Below are 21026 nucleotides of genomic sequence, written 5' to 3' on the forward strand. Positions count from 1 at the left end.
TGCCCTATTGTGCATTATTTCAGGCACAAACAGGCATTTGAGTAGAACCACCAACATTCCGTAATCTAGCTGGACAGCTTTCTCATATGAAAGAATCCAAAGGGGCTTCTGTGGCTCAAACCTACAGCTGTGAGAGGCAAGTGATTTGAAGCCAACAACCTTAACCACTTAGCCTTGGACACCCTTGAAAATACTGTTTGATAAAAGTTGACTTTCCCTGGGATTCTTATTGTTTTCATTGTATAAAAATATACTTCAATGACAAAAAGATCAACTATAAAACCAGATAGATTGCAGTAAATTTACAGTATTGTACAAACCTGTAGAATATTTGGATCTGTCTCTTTAATGAGTTGTTTGGTTCCTGGCCAGGTTACCAGTGGGTAGGTAACACTACTAGCTACCTGGTACCCATCTTGTAATGGCTCCAGTGCTTCCGGGAACCTGAAAAAACAAAAACAATATGGTAACAATATCAATGACCTAAATTCACACTAGTAGCTTCACTAGATCTAGCCTATTTTACCACAAACAATGCCTTTGTTTACTGAAAGAGGATAAGATTTTTGATAACCTCTTGTAATAACACAAATTTTTAGTCTTAACAGAAAATTGTATATGCAAATAAGATGTAAGTTCACATTGATCAAACGATATGAATGCTTTCAACAATCTATGTCCATAAAATGATAAAATAATCTTCAGTTTATTGTTTGTCTTAAGTTTTATTTTCACACTTGTTAATATTTTCCCCCTTTTTCCAAAATTATTTTCCTTTTTTAAATATAACTAAGTATATTTCCTACTATGAAAGTGATTACTGTAAAATTAGATATTTAAGTTATGCTAAAATTTAGATTTTACAGGAATGGGACAAAAATTAATTCATAGTTACAGCCGTCTTGTAAACTTCTTTAACTTTTCTCTTTTTCCCAGATATTGACATTTTTTTTTCTTGTCATAGCAGAACTTTTACAGAGAGGGGAGTGTGGCCTAGTGGTTATGGTGTCTGCCTATCAACCCAGAGATCATGGGTTTCAAGCCCTACTCGGGTCATAATCATGTTTCTTCATTTGATACCAGTTCTGATTAGCTCCAGGAAGCGGACTCGATAGTGATTTAAATAAGTTGCAAAAACTTGTTTCGCAATCAAATTAAAATATTAATGTTTAAACTAAACTAACTTTCATAACAGTACGTAACTGAGTCAATCGATTCAACAATACTTTAAACCACCGTGATAAGTTAGATATTAGATATACCTGTTTAGGCTAACATAAGCCTTGCCGAGACCATAGTAAAGCACGGGAAACTTCACATCATCATGTGTCTCACAATAATCCTTGATCTCCTCCAGTTTTTCTATACCATCTAGTATATTCTGTCAAATATAAAACCAAATATTGTAACCACTAAACATAGCATCCCGAATCAAACTTGCGAAAGATATTTCTTCACTATCTGGTCACCAATGGTGATTATTACTTATAAAGAACAAGTCTAAACATTTGTACAATCTTAAAGGGGATCCACTCAGGTCAAATAGCCTAAAACATAAAATTTGAAATTCTTACATAGATCAAGTGGAGCAATTAAAATGGAAAACTATGCTATTCATTTTTCGGTCATTTTGCAAAAATTATTCAGGAAAAATGGAAGTTACTGATCCAGACCTATATTTAATTGTATGAAAATCTCTAAAAAATTATTTCCAGTCCTATCATGTCAAAAAACCTCTGTAGAGTCTGTTTAATGTAAAATGTTGGCTGATTAATTATAGTCAGTTGATGTTGAAATCTTTTGAACTGGTAACTTAAAGTTTCTTACTCTTTATCACAAAAATGATTATATATATACTTGTTTCATTTGTACATCAAGGGCTATATATTTGTATAAGAATATGACAAGATTATAATAAGCTTAACTTTTCTATGGAACTTTAACTTATTTAGTGATAAAAGTGATACAAACATTTCTTTACCAACAGGTAAGGGCCAAAACAGCCAGCGAATCTGTCTGAGACCAGACCCAGAAAGCTCAATTGAAATACATGTATTTTGATATTGAAATCCTTGCAGCTACAAAGCCAAACTAGAAATGTGTCCATAAGACACGGGTGCCCCCACCGCGCCACTGTTCTGTCAATCTTTTTACTAAGTCAAGGGAAATAACTCTACAAATACTGGATAAATCCACAAGCGAAACCCCAGGTGCAAATCTAAATATGCTGTGCAACCTGCCCGTAAGGTTTAATGAATATGTCAAATCCTTTTTGAGTAACTGGCGACACAAGTTGAAAATTGCAAAAATTTTCTAAGTGAAGGGCAATAGCTCTAAAAATACTAAATAAATCCAGACAAAAATACCTGGTGCACAACTGCACATGCTGATCAATATTCCTGTAAAGTTTCATGACCCTAGGTCAAATACTTTTTGAGTTACCTGCGACACAAGTTGAAAATTGCAAAATTTTACTAAGTCAAGGGCAATAACTCTGAAAATACTAAAAATATCCAGACGAAAATACCCAGGTGCACAACTACACATGCTGATCAACATTCCTGTAAAGTTTCAAGACTCTAGGTCAAATACTTTTTGAGTTACCTGCGACACAAGTTGAAAATTGCAAAATTTTACTAAGTCAAGGGCAATAACTCTGAAAATACTAAAAATATCCACACAAAAATACCCAGGTGCACAACTACACATGCTGACCAACATTCATATAAATTTTCATGACCCTAGGTCAAATAATTTTTGAGCTTTGTGCGACACAAGTTGAAAATTGCAATTTTTTACTAAGTGAAGGGCAAAAACTCTGAAAATACTAAAAATATCCACACAAAAATACCCAGGTGCACAACTACACATGCTGATCAACATTCCTGTAAAGTTTCATGACTCTAGGTCAAATACTTTTTGAGTTACATGCGACACAAGTTGAAAATTGCAAAATTTTACTAAGTCAAGGGCAATACTTCTGAAAATACTAAAAATATCCAGACGAAAATACCCAGGTGCACAACTACACATGCTGATCAACATTCCTGTAAAGTTTCATGACTCTAGGTCAAATACTTTTTAAGTTACGTGCGACACAAAAGTGAACGGACGGACGGACAGACGGACGGACGGATAAGGGTAAATCTAAATGCACGCTACTAACATGGGGGCACAAAAAGTGAAGGTTCAAGGACTAACAATGCAAATATAATTAGAATACCTTGTAGTTGCAGGTACCAATAGCTGATATACTGAAGGCATATTTCAATGTCAGCATGTCCGAATCATCCATACTAAATTCCTGTAATTGAAACATCAAATATATGCAATTTTATTAAATATTCTGCCACAACTCACCTGTCAAAGTTCTAAATTTGACATAAGCTGTTACACTGTATACCCACTAAAGTGGATAACTTTTAAAGCTCAACCTATCCCACTAAACCTCATATCATAATATATTTACAATATCCTAATAAGTCAATTGGAATTATTTAAACCAGTAGTTTTCACTTTAATTCAAACTTTGGCATTATCAACTAGGGTCATACGCTTACAACAGTTTTTACTTTGGCAATGTCAGAAATGTTTATTATGAATTTATAATACTGCATAATCATTTTCTTTGAAAACAATAAAAATCAAATTATGAAATTGCAGTAGTCAAGAATATTTGAAATATAAATATCATGGCTGTCCAATGAGAATCAATGTTACAAACGACGAATATTATAATTGTTGATATAAACCTGACCTGACTGATACTCTTTTTTATGTCTAAATTGATATAATCTATACAATTTAATTCACAGTTCCTTCAAACTAAAGGTGATAATGAGATTAATGTCTTGCCTCTTTTGAAAATATGAAGCCGGTCCATACTTAACTTTGGTACAGCCTGACAAGATTTTATTGTATAAACAAGTACATGTAAATCAAAAGAAGTAGAGAACACACGTCAAACATCAGGATGGTTTGTAAACTGGTTTATTCAAGGATCTACTGGATTTTATTGTGATAGGTACTGATATCTTTTACCTGCTAATTGACTGTTCCACTGTCAAAGCAGCAGGACGAGTCCATTTATAGGTTGAAAGTATTGGAATATTTGCCCTACTTAAAATTTGAAACAATCCATAATAAATTTAGTGCCTATAACATTAAAAACTTACTATCTAAAATCAAAATAAACGCATATATCTATCATTTAATTGTTATAATTCCCCTTACCTTCTGATTGCCATTTAAAACAACAAGATCTAAGGCCTTCTGATAGCTTGACATAGCTTTCTTGTATGCCTGTTTCATTAACGAGTCCAAGGCGTCACTAAGGTACGTCTTAAATTCCTCTTTTTGTTGTTGTAGTTCTAATTTGGCGTTCTTTAGTGAATCATTTCCATTACGTTTCTCCTGGGGGATTACCATCTCTTCTGTCTGTATAATAAAGAATGAAACAGTTTTGCTCATGTTCAATTTCTGTACAAATCTGATATAATGTTGAAGAGTGAAGTGCACAATTTAATGGAATCTGTAGATTAATGTTCTATGGTGTTGCCCTGATTTATGATGTAACTTGTTGACTACAAAGCCATGGTAATTTCAAGATGTTTTAAATTACTCAATGGAAATATTAAAATATATGTAGCTGTTCTATCTACTTTGAGAAGAGCCCTCTACTTTGAGGAGAGCCATTCAGGAAATAAAAAAAATATTTTCAGACACAAATACTACATGTTTAAGCAGGCTACATTTTTTACTTGCCCTCCATTCTGCTTATAAATACAAACAGACAAGTAGAACTTTTCAATCCTTGGCAGTATCATAAGGTAAAATAAATACATGTTTCTGTATTCCACTCAAGTACTCCATTGTTTCTGCACACATAAATGACTAACTTTCCATATAAAGTATTAGGGGAATGTTTGGCAATAACATGTTAAATGGTCTTCAGCTATAACTGACAAAATATATTATTGTATCAACTTTAAACAAGGAGTAAAATGAACTTGTTTTACATAACCTTATTGTCCTCTCTTCAGAAAAATTTAACAGCAAGCATCTCTGTTCATTTATGCATATTTTTACAAATGTAATTTTAACAGAATAAATTGTTCCCTTACATAACATTCCACTTCTATTTTGAGACTGATTTGTGGACTATATTACTTATGTTGCTTTCTTTCACAAATCACTTTTCAGTTGCAACATTTTTTTCCCCTTATGTATTCTTGGTACATAATACATATATTTCGGTACAACTCTTATTGTCACATACATAAATGCCTAATTAAGCTATAAAGGAACTTGTGGAGGTCTAATAGTCTAAAAACATACTAATATTGCTTTACATATGGTCCTTTCAATCACAATTCACTTTCAATTTGTAACACTTTTCCCAATTTTTCCTCGGTACTTAATACATATATTTTGGTACAATTGTAACATAATTTAGCTTTAAAAAAACTCCACTGAGATATAAAAACATAAAATTTTAATTACTTACATACATATTGGTCAGCTGGGGCATTTAAAACAGAAAGATTTGGAAAGATAATTGAACAAGAGGGCCATGATGGCCCTGAAGTCGCTCACCTGTATATAGGCCTCCCCCCCACCCCCTGGCAGGGCCAATTTTAACCCAAGGGCTTTTATTTGAACAAACTTGGTAGACACCCATAAGAAGATATTTCATGCTAAACATCTAAGCTCTAGCTCATTGGGTTTTTTCAAAGAAGTTATTTTAAGTTTTTACTATACACATATAGTTAAAAACAATGACACCCCTGGGGCGGGGCCAGTTTTGACCCCAGGGCTTTTATTTGAACAAACTTTGTAGACACTTTCTAGAAGATGTTTCATGCTTAATATCCAAATTCTAGCTATTTGTGTTTTTTCACAGAAGAGTTTTAAGTTTTTGCTATACACATATAAGGAAAATCAATGACCCCCGGGGCAGGGCCAATTTTGACCCCAGGGCTTTTATTTGAACAAACTTTGTAGACACTCACTAGAAGATGTTTCATGCTTAATATCTAAACTCTAGATATTTGGGTTTTTCCAAAGAAGATTTTTTAAGTTTTTGCTATACGACATATAAGGAAAATCAATGACCCCCGGGGCGGGGCCAATTTTGACCCCAGGGCTATTATTTGAACAAACTTGGTAGGCACCCATAAGAACATGTTTCATGCTAAATATCTTAGCTCTAGCTCTTTAAACAAGATTTTTTAAGTTTTTACTATATGCATATAGGGAAATCAATGACCCCCTGGGGCGGGGCCAATTTTGACCCCGGGGCTTTTATTTGAACAAACTTGGTAGACACTCATTAGAAGATGTTTCATGCTAAATATCTTAGCTCTAGCTCTTTGGGTTCTTTAAAAGAAGATTTTTAAGTTTTTACTATATGCATAATGGGAAAATCAATGACCCCCTGGGGCGGGGCCAATTTTGACCCCAGGGCTTTTATTTGAACAAACTTGGTAAACACTCACTAGAAGATGTTTCATGCCCAATATCTAAGCTCTAGCTCTTTGGGTTCTTCAAAAGAAGATTTTTTAAGTTTTTACTATATGCATATAGGGAAAATCAATGCCCCCCTGGGGCGGGGCCAATTTTGACCCAAGGGCTTTTATTTGAACAAACTTGGTAGACACTCACTAGAAGATGTTTCATGCCAAATATCTAAGCTCTAGCTCTTATGGTTTTTTAAAAGAAGATATTTAAAGTTTTTTCTTTTGGTTGCCATGGCAACCAGAGTTCTGCATGGAATTAAATTCTTTGAACAATTTTTAAAGGTGACCACCAAAGGAATATTCCTGTGAAGTTTGGATGAAATTGGCTCAGTGGTTTATGAGGAGATGTCATTTAAAGCAAAAGTTTACGGACGGACGGACGCCGGACGGACGCCGGACGAAAAGCGATCACAAAAGCTCACCCTGTCACTTTGTGACAGGTGAGCTAAAAATATACTATTTTTTATGCCATTCATGGCCCGATTTGAATGAAAAGCATTGCAACTTTTTTCATATTTAGAGTAATTATCATGGAAAAAAACAGAGTGAGCGAATAATCTGATATTTTGCACACGTTATTGATCTTAACCTACATGTACATCAAATAAAATGTAAATCTTGTAAACTTATTCCCAGTCCTGCCAATCCTCAGCAGTCCCTTTAATTACATGCTTCAAGGAACAAAAAATATATTTTACCTTTTCTTTGCCTTTGTCTGAGTTGGATGATATATCTTTTGGAATTGACTTCCCTTTTGTTTTTTTCTGGAAATAAACAGCAGTTTTATTTATCAATTTAACTTTGCTATGAGACAAACAATGACACAGAAATATCGTCAAGCCTTGATGTTTTGAAATACACTACCCTCCATAAGTAAGTATACAGTGTGATATTTCATAAAAAGGCAAAAACAAACAGCTCTTAAACTTAAACAAATACTTTATTTGGCATTTAATTCATTTTATATCAAATTTGTTTGTTATTCATTGACAAATAAAAGTCTGCATAACAAGAACTTGGTCATTAAACAACATTAAGAACTTTTTTAAAAGTCTGTATACAAAATACCAATTCACGACATGAATCAGCATTACCAATAATTCATTTTCAATAACGTGTATAGCCTCCTTTGGGAGCAATAACAGCTACCATTCTCTCTCGCATGCTTCTTATAAGTCTTTGACACCTCTCTACATGTATTCTGTCCCAAGCATCCCTAAATTGGCTTCCAACTCGGTTAGATTTCTTGACCTGTAGTCGCGAACACTGCATTTTAAATCATACCACAGATTTTCAATTGGATTAAAGTCAGGGCTTTGTGGTGGCCACTGTCCAATGTCAGTAATGCCATGCTCCTGCTTCCAGACATTAACTATTCTGACCCTGTGACATGGAGCCACATCATCTTGGAAGAAGTAGGAGTCGCCATATCCAAGGTAGTGGGCAGAGGGGAGTGCAACATTGCTCAAAATGTCAATGTATCAATGTGCATTCAAGTTACCGTGAATAGTATGGAGAAAACCTGGACCTCTGTATGACATTGCACCCCACACAGTCACTCCACCACCACCAAACTTCACTGGTGGCACAACACAGTCATTGTGAAGCCTTTCAAAACGACGCCCCGGACAAACACATTTCCATCATTTTGGAACAGAGTGAATCTGGACTCATCTGTCCAAAGAACAGCACTCCAGTCCACCCAAGTCCAATCAACATGCTCCTGAGCAATGGCAATGCGTTTCTGGCGGTGAACCGGGTCAACAGAGGCTTCCTGACTGCCTTCCGTCCATGTAAACCAGCATCCTGTAACGCCTTTCTGTGGTGAGGCTGGCTGAGACTCCGTAGCTCTCCCATAAAGCTCTGAGGAAAGGCACAGTCTCCCGACGATCTCTTAGACTGAGTCTTATGATGGCTCTATCATCTCTAACATTTGAAAGTCTAGGGTGCCCTGAACGAGGTCTTTCGGCCAGTCCTCCTGTCTCTTCCTTGCACTCCAATGTCTTGTAAACTGTTTTCCTGCAAGAAATATTAAGACAAATATCAGGTCCATTTCTATAAAACTTGGTCAAGACATACATTTTAATCGGTAAAGACATAAAAAGAGTTAAAACTTAAGAAAAGACTCTTACCTGGTGACTCCAAGGACTCTTGCAATGGCAGTGACGCTCTCTCCATGTTGGTGACGGACCAGACATTCTACCCGCTGTCCTTCTGTTAAACGAACCATTTTGTTGTTGTGTTTTATTGATGATTTTTGTCCAAAAATGTTATACTATTGTCATTTCACACATTGATCATGTTGATTGTATGATTTGGATTGAATTTGTTTTTGACAAATCTCACTTTAAAACAAGAGCTGTCGGTAGGACAGCACGCTCGACTATTCTAAGTGCTTGATAGTAAAAGAGCCTTGATAATGTTAAATTTTTTAAGTTCACAAAAGGGCTAATTTTTTTTATAAATTCATGTTATAGGCCTTAGAGAGAGTCTAATTATACAGTATTGGCTTGACTATTCGGAAGGAAATGTCACAAGGGTGTTTAATTGAGTATAATAATACATGTACTAATTACCTATGAATACATAAATTTGACAGAAAAGGTACAAAGGCTTGTTATTAAGATGTTTTATCAAGTAAATCACTGCTTTATTATTATGAATGCATAAAATTGTCCCAAAAAAGGCACAAACCCTTCCGTAGTTATTGAGATAACAGCTTACAAGCAAAACTTTACCATGAATTTCTAAGTTGAAAAAGGGGAGAAAAATCAGCCTAAATGCAAGATAAAATTAAGGATCTTTGTCAGTGACCTACAATTATGACCCTAAATGCATATGTGAAGTTTTAAATAAATATCTTTAATAGTTATTGAGATATGTAAAACTTGCATGTAAAAATTAACCAAGAGACTAAGGGGATATGAATCAGCCTTAATGCAAGATAGAGTTATGGAACTTGGTCAGTGACATACAATTATGACCCTCCAATTATGACCCTAAGTGCATGTGTAAAGTTTCAAGTAAATATCTTTAAAGACCTTTCACCTTTAACCAAAATTTCTAAGTTTCAAAGGGGCAAATAATTCTGCAAATATTGCAGGCAGAGTTATGCAATTTTGCAAACTAATGTACATTGTTACTATAAAAAAAGTATTTTAAATTTCAATTGAATATCTCAAGCAACTAGAGGATGCTTTTGTAAAAAAGCGCATGTCTCCCCCACTGCACTGTGACCTTGACCTTTGACCTACTGACCCCAAAAACAATAGGGATCATCTGCTCTATAAGACCAATCATCCTATGAAGTTTGAGGGCTGTAGGTCAAAAGGAACTCTAGTTATCATCCGGAAACAAGAAATTGACCAACGGTCACTGTGACCTTGACCTTTGACCTACTGACCCCAAAAACAATAGGGATCATCTTCTCTATAAGACCAATCATCCTATGAAGTTTGAGGGCTGTAGGTCAAAAGGAACTCTAGTTATCATCCGGAAACAAGAAATTGACCAACGGTCACTGTGACCTTGACCTTTGAACTACTGACCCCAAAAACAATAGGGATCATCTGCTCAATAAGACCAATCATCCTATGAAGTTTGAGGTCTGTAGGTCTAAAGGAACTCTAGTTATCATCCGGAAACGAGAAATTGACCAACGGTCAGTGTGACCTTGACCTTTGACCTACTGACCCCAAAAACAATAGGGATCATCAGCTCTATAAGACCAATCATCCTATGAAGTTTGAGGGCTGTAGGTCAAAAGGAACTCTAGTTATCATCCGGAAACGAGAAATTGACCAACGGTCACTGTGACCTTGACCTTTGACCTACTGACCCAAAAACAATAGGGATCATCTGCTCTATAAGACCAATCATCCTATGAAGTTTGAGGGCTGTAGGTCAAAAGGAACTCTAGTTATCATCCGGAAACGAGAAATTGACCAACGGTCACTGTGACCTTGACCTTTGAACTACTGACCCCAAAAACAATAGGGATCATCTGCTCAATAAGACCAATCATCCTATGAAGTTTGAGGTCTGTAGGTCTAAAGGAACTCTAGTTATCATCCGGAAACGAGAAATTGACCAACGGTCACTGTGACCTTGACCTTTGACCTACTGACCCCAAAAACAATAGGGATCATCAGCTCTATAAGACCAATCATCCTATGAAGTTTGAGGGCTGTAGGTCTAAAGGAACTCTAGTTATCGTCCGGAAACGAAGAATGGACGGACGGACTGACGGACTGACGGACGGACGGACGGACGGACGGACTGACGGACAGGGCAAAAACAATATGTCTCCCCCCGAGGTGGGGGAGACATAATAATTGAGATATTTGACTTAACAAAAAAACTTTAACCAAAATTTCTAAGTTCCAAAGGGGCATAATTCTGTCAATATTGTAGGCAGAGTTATCCAACTTGTCAATCTGATGTACCTTGTTACTATAAATAAGTAATATAAGTTTCAATTGAATATCTCAAGCAATAATTGAGATATTTGACTTTACAAAAAACTTTAACCAAAATTTCTAAGTTAAAAAGGGGCATAATTCTGTCAATATTGTAGGCAGAGTTATCCAACTTGTCAATCTGATGTACCTTGTTACTATAAATAAGTATTTCAAGTTTCAATTGAATATCTCAAGCAATAATTGAGATATTTGACTTTACAAAAAACTTTAACCAAAATTTCTAAGTTAAAAAGGGGCATAATTCTGTCAATATTGTAGGCAGAGTTATCCAACTTGTCAATCTGATGTACCTTGTTACTATAAATAAGTATTTCAAGTTTCAATTGAATATCTCGAGCAATAATTGAGATATTTGACTTTACAAAAAACTTTAACCAAAATTTCTAAGTTAAAAAGGGGCATAATTCTGTCAATATTGTAGGGAGAGTTATCCAACTTGTCAATCTGATGTACCTTGTTACTATAAATAAGTATTTCAAGTTTCAATTGAATATCTCGAGCAATAATTGAGATATTTGACTTTACAAAAAACTTTAACCAAAATTTCTAAGTTAAAAAGGGGCATAATTCTGTCAATATTGTAGGCAGAGTTATCCAACTTGTCAATCTGATGTATCTTGTTACTATAAATAAGTATTTCAAGTTTCAATTGAATATCTCAGGCAATAATTGAGATATTTGACTTTACAAAAAACTTTAACCAAAATTTCTAAGTTAAAAAGGGGCATAATTCTGTCAATATTGTAGGCAGAGTTATCCAACTTGTCAATCTGATGTACCTTGTTACTATAAATAAGTATTGTAAGTTTCAATTGAATATCTCAAGTAATAATTGAGATATTTGACTTTACAAAAAACTTTAACCAACGCAGACGCCGACGCGGAAGCTGACGCCGACGCCGGGGCGACTACAATAGCTCTCATATTCTTCGAATAGTCGAGCTAAAAACTTAGTGAATTGAAAAGAATTGCCTCAAATTTAAATCAACGCATAATTTGTCTGAAAACGGTGAAACGGTGCGTTTTTATTCTCTCCCTTTTAATAAAGATTACCTGTATTACAGAATGAAGACAAAACAATTGAAATAATGTTAGCTATTAGCGCAAAATTTGACAAAAAGCATATAATTCATAAGTGTATACTTAATTATGGAGGGTAGTGTACTTTTTAAACAAATACATAGACCAAATGCAGTCAATTCTTAAGGTCAGCATCTTGTATTGAATTCCCGCAAAACCAGGAATAATTAATCAAATAATATGAATTAGCTAAGTGTATTTATAATATAATAAAAAACAAAGTCTTAACCAAAGTGGTCTTTATTGCAGAGTGGTCTCATTAGTGGATTTTATCATCAAGAATAATAAACTTTATCACAGCGGTACGTTTTCCTAATATTGTATAATAGACTACATATAGTAATAATTGCATTCTTATCTGCTTCATGTTGATTTTTGAAAGCGTATGTTTACAAATAAAATTTTATACTATAAGTAATTTGACTTACCTTTCGCTTTACCTTCTTATGGTCATGTGAACTAGATGTCTGTAATAAAAATATACAAATAAAAGAATGCAAAATCTATAAAATATGAAAAACAAGAGCTGTCCGTAAGACAGCGCGCTCGACTTTTTTATTGCTTGCCAATAAAAAAAGTTTTTGCAGTAAAAGGCAATACAAGAATCTCTGTATTTTTAAAGTGAACTAGTTGTTTGATACCCTTGAATATTACAGCAATGTTTATATGACATAATTTATGGTAAAGTGAACAAGTGGATAGGAATGAATTTTTTTAGATTTTTTAAGTTTTTTAGTGCTTGCCTATAATACAAAACATTGACAGTTAAGGGCCATAATTCAAATAAAATCTTTGACAGAATTACCTTCTCCTGGACATGTTTGGGAATCATGATTGTAAACAAGTATTCCAACTTTCAATTAATATCTCAAACAGTTCAGTCAAAAAGTGGACTGGTACTAAAAACTTAACCAAGATTCTAAGTCGATAAAAGGCCTTAATTTTTAAAACAAATCCTTGACAGAGTTACCTTCTCTTGCGTACAGATGGGGGTAATGATGTGAAATAGCATTAAAAGTTTCAAAGCAATATCTCAAAGGGTTAAGGCAATAAGTGGATTTTACCCATATTCAATGTATTTTCTAAGTCAAAAAGGGGCATAATTCTGTCAAAAACCTTGACAGAGTTATGTCCTCTTGTCTGTTGATGAAGGTCGTGATGGTAAACAAGTATGGTCAGTTTCAAAGCAATACCTCCAATGGTTTTGAAATAAAGTGAGGTGGTACAAAAAACTTAACCAAGCTCAATACACTTTCTAAGTCAAAAAAGGGCCATAATTCTGTCAAAAACCTTGACAGAGTTATGTACTCTTGTCTGTAGATGGAGGTTATGATGGTGAACAAGTATGGTAAGTTTCAAAGCCATACTTGTAATACTTCTGAAATAAAGTGGGGTGGTACGAAAAACTTAACCAAGGTGTGACGCCAACGCCGACGCCGACGCCGGGGCGAGTAGGATAGCTCCCCTTTTCATAGAAAAGTCGAGCTAAAAATCACACTCTGTTAATAATTCTTATTCATGAAATATCTAATTTTCAAAGCAAGCATTTAATATTATAAAAGCAAAACTTTGAAAAGGCGTAAGGATTCACAAGAAAGGGAGGATGGTTATTAACATTTTTTAAATTAATTATCTTTAGAGATAGTCAAGAATATCAGCAATCACCAATGGATGGACTGCAATGTGGCTTTGGCACAGCTAAAATCATGGCTTTACGGAAAGGTGGTAAAATATACTTTTATCCACAGTGACCATGACCCGAATGTACTGAACCCAAAAACAAGGGTGGTCGTCCATACAAAGTCCAAAAACAACAAATATTAACTATTTCATGAATTAAATGAACATTACATAAGACATTATGAGTAAAGGACTGAAGAATGGACAAAATAGGATCTACCTGATCCATGAGAGAATAAAATCCATTTTGCAAAAAAAATGAAACGTGAATACTTACATCAGAGTCTGAGTCGCTGGATCCTTTACTTTTACGCTCATCGATTATTTTCCTGCAAATATAAGTATTAGAAATATATTAATATATAAACATCCAACCAATTCACTGCAATTTTAAGCATACTCACATAATTCTGGGCAAGCATTACCAAGTGGTGGATAGAAAACTTGAGGCTGTCCTCCATACATATTATCACAAGATGACACCTGAGGGTATGACCTCAAATGTGTCAAATTACTGTCAAAGGGAACAAAGTATTGAAAATCTTGGAAGTTTGAACATACAGCTTTAAAATACAGCGAATTCACTTACATTCATGGGCATGAAATTTCGTGGTTTTATTAAAACAGGCCTTTTCGTGGGTTCTTAATTTCGTGGATTTTCATTTTCTTGTAAAAAAAAAAAATAACCTAATGAAAAGTAATCATCTAACAATTAATTGCCGCGCATTTTTACTTACCGCATGAACATATCTTTACGCATCACACAGCGCTTGTCAATAATCTAATCCTTGCCTCTAGGCATAACATAAAGATAGCAGTTACTGCCGATAATTGACTGCAATTAACACATTTAGATGACATGATATGCAGCTCCATTGTACACACTGCCCCTGTGATTCGCAGATGTTAACATTGCATAATTTATACGACCCCTGACACGTTTTAACCAGCAAGTTTAACAAGTTTACACCCTGAATCGGTCTTACTATATTTGACAGTAACTACACGCAACATAACATCGCCTGTGTAAATTTATATGCATATAAATTAATATGAGTAAATAATACGAGATTGTGCGGATATCTTAAGAAGTCGGCAGCATCTCTGATGTTTACAGAATAGCAGTCGCACAAATACAGATTAAAATTCATTTAAACTGGCTCATTAAAAGACGACAAAAGGATGTACAATTCATCCCTTTTACTTTAAGTAATTGTTTATTATTTATAATTTATATTAGCGCTAATTATTGCACTGGTTTCCAATTTTTACTCGATTATGTCAAGTATTCTGGATAACAAAATTAAGTAGCCTATAACAAAAGAGCAGTCTCAGTGATGTGTATATACGACCGAAATTCAGGACATATAATGGACTTTGCTTTCAAGTTTCTTAAATATTGCAAACCTAAACTATTTACAGATTTAATCTGTCACTAACCTGATTATCTGTATACCATCATAACACATTAATTGACCGGAAAAGCGGCGACGCATGTATAGAAAAGAGACATGGTTAGAAGTAATTGTTGGGATAAAATTTCGTCGGGTCTTAAATTCGTGGATTGACCTATCCACGAAAACCACGAAAATTCGTGCTCCATGAATAATAATGATTTTACAGTACCTATTGATCTAAAGTGTCAGACTAAACTATCAAGCACATATATCAGGATTCTGTGAAAAAAAGTTGAAAACATGTCATTTACTATCTTTCTTGGAAAAGTGGTAAAATTCACAGACATGGAATCACTCTTGACCCTAACCATGGAGGGTTTGAATCCTGCCAGGGACAAAAGCTTTTGAAAACATTTAAGATGGTTGGTGATTCTATTTAGGTGCCCCTTTGTATCAGAGGCCCTTGAAATCTTCCTTCAGCCATAAAAGTTGAAATTTCACCTAAATATTTCAACAGAGCCTATGTACAGGTACTTTAAACCCAATACACCCTACACACCTAAAGTATATCCATAACTGAACTAAACTTATTCATTTGAGGCCCTTGTTGGATACCCCCTTAATTCACCTGATAATAGGTATGAAGGGGTAAACCGGTAAGGGTATTTACTTTAGTTATGTATATTGTACGAAATATTTTGATCTAGCTATATCTACTACCCTAGAATTGTGTCCAAAGGACACGGATGCCCCCACTGTGCAGATGTGCTCGTAAACAAGAGCATGCATATCAGTATGTAAGATTTTTATGTGGAACTTTTTCATTCCACTTTTTCATTCCTGTACATAAACCTAAAATGATCTACAGGTAACCTAATGTACATGTTAAATTAAATTACAAATGTAAAATTTATATGTTCAACCATTTATATGGTATATAGTGAAAAAATCAACAAAGGGCCATAATTCTGTTATTTGGTCGCAGCAAAAATTCCTTCCTTTACTACCATCTACACATTAAGGTTGTTCATCCCTGGAGGTTTAAGCAAAATCTGCAATCCGGTTTAAGAGGAGTTGCGTTCACAAAATTTCTAAATGGTATATAGTGAAAAAATCAACAAAGGGCCATAATTCTGTTAAATTTGGTTGCAGCAAAAATTCCTTCCTTTACTACCATCTACACATTAAGGTTGTTCATCCCTGGAAGTTTAAGCAAAATCTGCCATCCGGTTTAAGAGGAGTTGTGTTCACAAGATTTCGGAATGTACGGACAGACGTTCCAACATTTTGGGTTTAGGGGCTATTTTCTTAGTTATTTTCTTTGTTTTCTTAAGGGCTACTAGCACATTAACCCTTTGATCACAGAATGAACCTATTGTTCTCTTTTGTTCTCTTTACTGTTATATAGCCCCTAAACTCAGACAAACATACGGACGGACGGACAAGTGCAACGCTATATGCTCCCTACTTTGTGAGGGCATACAAATACACCACAGACGGAGCGCACCTACCTTGTTTTACCCGGAACATTGCAACCAAGTTTCTCTGCCAGATCAGTTTGGGGACTCGGATACAAGTTAAGTTTATCACCAAGGTCTTTTGGTATTGGGGTCAACACACTTCCACTTTTTCTATCTGTTAATGGAAAGATTTAAAATCCATTCAATAACTTAACCGTGCATATCCAGTTACGTAGGAATGTGCAATTAAAGTAAAAGTAACACCAAATCTGTGCAACGCTATGGCCAAAACGAATAAAACAGTAAGTAAATGAACCAAAATATTTATTCTTAATCAAATTTAATGACATGAATTAGTACATACGGCTGCTACTACATTATAGATCTACTTTAACTAGCATTACAATTTTTTTCAGGAATAGGTTTACTTTTTTAGATCATTCGTGAGAAAGACAACCTGATTATTGTTTTGAATGTGACCTTTATGTTTCATCAAATACATTATGTACATTAAACACATCTAGAACTTTAATTTTTCATGTTTTGTATACCTAAGACATTTGTCAAACAACAAGTGTCATTATAACAATAGAAGGAAGCTGGTAAAATAAGATTTAGCTACTTTTAATGAGATAACTGCCATTGCTTATGTGCTTCATTCACGAATTTGGCGTTACCTCGTAAAAATAGACTCAATTATGTTTTATCAGCTAAATTAAGTGTAATATGACACAAGTAGATTGGAAAATATCTCATGTACACTAAATAAAACAAGAGCGATCAGTAATCACATGTGTTGCCTCATGATGGCCAATTTCATGTTGGGACAAATTTTGTGACAGACGGACAGACAGACGGACAGTGCACAACTAGACTTGGTACTGATCATTCCTGAAAAGTTTGGATAAAATTGCACCAGTAGTTTATGACGAGTAGTCCGGACAAGCTTTTGCGTATCTGGCAACACACAGAAAAAAAACACCTTTTTATCAAAGGGCCATAACTCGGCCAAAAATCATTCAACCGGAAAACCCGTGCAATATGCGCAAGGACTTGAGCTACAGATCAATCCTGTAAAGTTTCATTGAAATTGCATGAGTGGTATAAGAGAAGTAGTCCGGACAAACTTTAAAAATAAAAATTATTAAAGGGCCATAACTCTGACAAAAATCATTGAACCGGAAAATGCTGACAATATGCACAACTAAACTTGGTACTGATCATTCCTGTAAAGTTTGGATGAAATTGCACCAGTAGTTTTATGAGGAGTAGTCCGGACAAGCTTTTGTGTATCTGGCAACACACAGAAAAAGAAACCTTTTTATCAAAGGGCCATAACTCGGCCAAAAATCATTCAACCGGAAAACCCGTGCAATATGCGCAAGGACTTGAGCTACAGATCAATCCTGTAAAGTTTCATTGAAATTGCATTAGTGGTATAAGAGAAGTAGTCCGGACAAACTTTAAAATTAAAAATTATTAAAGGGCCATAACTCTGACAAAAATCATTGAACCTGAAAATGCTGACAATATGCACAACTAGACTTGGTACTGATCATTCCTGTAAAGTTTTGATGAAATTGCACCAGTAGTTTATGAGGAGTAGTACGGACAAGTTTTGTGACAGACGGACGGACAGACAGACGGACAGACAGACGACGTAGAAGTGATCCCTATATGTCGCCACTACTCTGTAGAGGCAACACAAAAAATCATAAAGTAATAAGCACGTTATTGTATTTGAAGATATCAACGAAACTAAAAATTGCCATTAATACGCTAGTCAGATCGTCATTTTCACTAATGATCTTGAAAAAGAAACATTTTCATGGAAATATTTTTTATGAGGTTAATAGTATAATGTATCAGCAACTGTATGCACTTAGTCATTTCTTCCAATTTGGTGTACAATAACAAATATTGGTCCATTTACTTATCGCAATGCTTGTTTTTAGCCAATTGCAGCGTTATTTGCACATTCCTGCATTACTGGATATGCACGGTGAAAATATAATAAATAATGAAAAAGATGTCTGAAAAAAGTTATCCATTTACAATGGGTTCAAAGTCCAAAATGCAAATATCTGTCAACACCTGTCAAAAGAAGGATCTGGTCAGGCTTTGTAAACGTGCAAAGTCCCTTAGCCATATATCGATGGCAATGACAAGGTGTTCGGAGAACTAAAAACGTTAAATTTTGGTACATAGAAAATCAAGAGCTATATTTCATTTTACCACATTATTCTTTGAAGACATTGACTTATTAATGCATAAATCTACATGACATACATTTTAATGTAGCACGGCTCCAGATTCGTGCTTATTTTCATGAAAATTTTGAAAATGTTTTTAATTAAAATATTGTAAAGTGAGCAAAGAAAGCTATTAACACATTGCAAATGACACTTACAATCCACATACATTACTAACAACATGTCAAAATATGCAACAAGAGGGCCATGATGGCCCTGAAATCGCTCACCTGTATAAAGGCCCCTGGGGCAAGGCCAATTTTAAACCAGGGGCTTTTATTTGAACAAACTTGGTAGACACCCATTAGAAGATAATTCATGATAAATATCTAAGATCTAGCTCTTTGGGGTTTTCATAAGATTTTAAAGTTTTTACTAGATACAAATAGGGAAAAACAATGACCTCCCTTCCCTTCCAAATTTTGAACCCAGGACTTTTATTTGAACAAACTTGGTAGACACTCATTATAAGATATTTCATGCTTAGTATCTTAACTCTAGCTCTTTGGGTTTTTTATAAGAAGATTTTTTAAGTTTTTACTATACACATACAAGGAAAATCAATGACACCTGGGACGGGGCCAATTTTAACCCAAGGGCCCTTATTTGAACAAACTTGGTAGACACCCATTAGAAGATGTTTCATAACAAATATCTTAGCTCTAGCTCTTTGGGGTTTTTAAAAGAAGATTTTTTAAGTTTTTACTATACACAAATAAGGAAAATCAATGACCCCACGGGGCGGGCCAATTTTGACCCCAGGGCATTTATTTGAACAAACTTGGTAGGCACTGACTAGATTATGTTTCATGCCATATATTTTAGCTCTAGCTCTTTCGGTTTTCTTAAAGAAGATATTTAAATTTTTTTCTTTCGGTTGCCATTGTAACAGTGTTCTGCTAACAATTTTTAAAGTTGACTACCAAAGGAACATTCCTGTGAAGTTTGAATGAAATTGGCTTAGCGGTTTATGAGGAGATGTCGTTTAAAGTAAAAGTTTAAGTTAATTTAACCAAACTACTAAACATTTGGAAAAATCACTCAATTGCACCAAATATTCATCATTCTGTGCAATTTTATGTCAACAAACAACAAAATTATTGACTTACTCAGTGCTAAACTATATGAGTACTATATAATATTATCTGAAGGCATGCAGCTCTAAATTATGTTGCCACCTTAGAGCAGTAATGGGTCAACTCCTTATATAACTTAATAGAAGTTAATTTGAGCCGTGTCATGACAAAACCAACATAATGGGTTTGCGCCCAGCATGGATCCAGACCAGCCTGCGCATCCGCACAGTCTTATCAGGATCCATGCTGTTCGCTGTTAGTTTCTCTACTTGTAATAGAGTTGGTAAGCTAACAGCATGGATCCTGATCAGACTGCGCAGATGCGCAGGCTGGTCTGGATCCATGCTGGTCGCAAACCCATTATGTTGGTTTTGTCATGACAAGGCTCATTTGTTACTGCACTAAGGTGACTAATTATATACATTCAAATAAAATGAATTCAAAATCAAACCAACTTTGACAAAAATTTTCCCCCTGTGATTCAAGGTCCTTCACATTCTGATAGTCCTGGTTACTGGATTTTCTACACAGCTCTAAGCCCCTCTTGTTTACTCTAATCGCAGCGTCAAGTTGTCCAAGTTCGTTAAATGCTAATGCATATCTATAGTGGCCCTGGTAACAAAATCAAACACATATTAAAAAGTTGTGAGAACAAACATATGAGCAAAAAGAGTAAGAAACATTCATATTCATAAAGTATAGGCTTTCAAATCAAATTAAAAAACGTTTTAAATTGCCCTGTATATAAAATTTATAGTACATGTATCTAGAGTGGCCCTGTCAACAAATTAAGCATATCTAAAACAGCCTAATGAATGAAGTCAAGTCTATCATAATTATGCTTAACTTTTGTTCACTTAGTCATTAATTTGATTCAAAATGGATGATTAAAACAGCTAAATAAATCTTCCACTGCTTTAAACATGTAATTTTATCTCTCCAGTACTGTCCTGCCCCAAGGGTTTTTTAGGGCTTTGGGGCCCTCAAAGTAAAGGGGGGGGGGTTCACCCCTGCAGGGCCCGCATTTTATGAAATTTGAAGTCTGACCAAACTCTATTTTCTGTTGGCAGCCATGTTTTTAG

At 34.9% G+C, this 21026-nt stretch overlaps 1 protein-coding gene across 1 annotated transcript in view; it reads right to left on the reverse strand.

Annotated features, from left to right (window-relative positions):
* The window catches only part of LOC132734710 (uncharacterized), a 63311-nt gene that overhangs the window by 23126 nt on the left and 19159 nt on the right, over positions 1-21026 (reverse strand). The window contains exons 11-19 of the mRNA XM_060721504.1: positions 20400-20556; positions 16668-16791; positions 14037-14088; positions 12508-12546; positions 7217-7282; positions 4234-4437; positions 3224-3304; positions 1263-1381; positions 321-444 (exon numbers count right to left, since the gene is read on the reverse strand). Of these exons, the coding sequence (XP_060577487.1) occupies positions 321-444; positions 1263-1381; positions 3224-3304; positions 4234-4437; positions 7217-7282; positions 12508-12546; positions 14037-14088; positions 16668-16791; positions 20400-20556 (966 nt within the window). The remainder of the gene's footprint in view (positions 1-320; positions 445-1262; positions 1382-3223; positions 3305-4233; positions 4438-7216; positions 7283-12507; positions 12547-14036; positions 14089-16667; positions 16792-20399; positions 20557-21026) is intronic.

The sequence above is a fragment of the Ruditapes philippinarum genome, unplaced genomic scaffold (genome assembly GCF_026571515.1).
Source record: "Ruditapes philippinarum isolate M1 unplaced genomic scaffold, ASM2657151v2 ctg1335_1_1_1_1, whole genome shotgun sequence".
Lineage (NCBI taxonomy): Eukaryota > Metazoa > Mollusca > Bivalvia > Venerida > Veneridae > Ruditapes > Ruditapes philippinarum.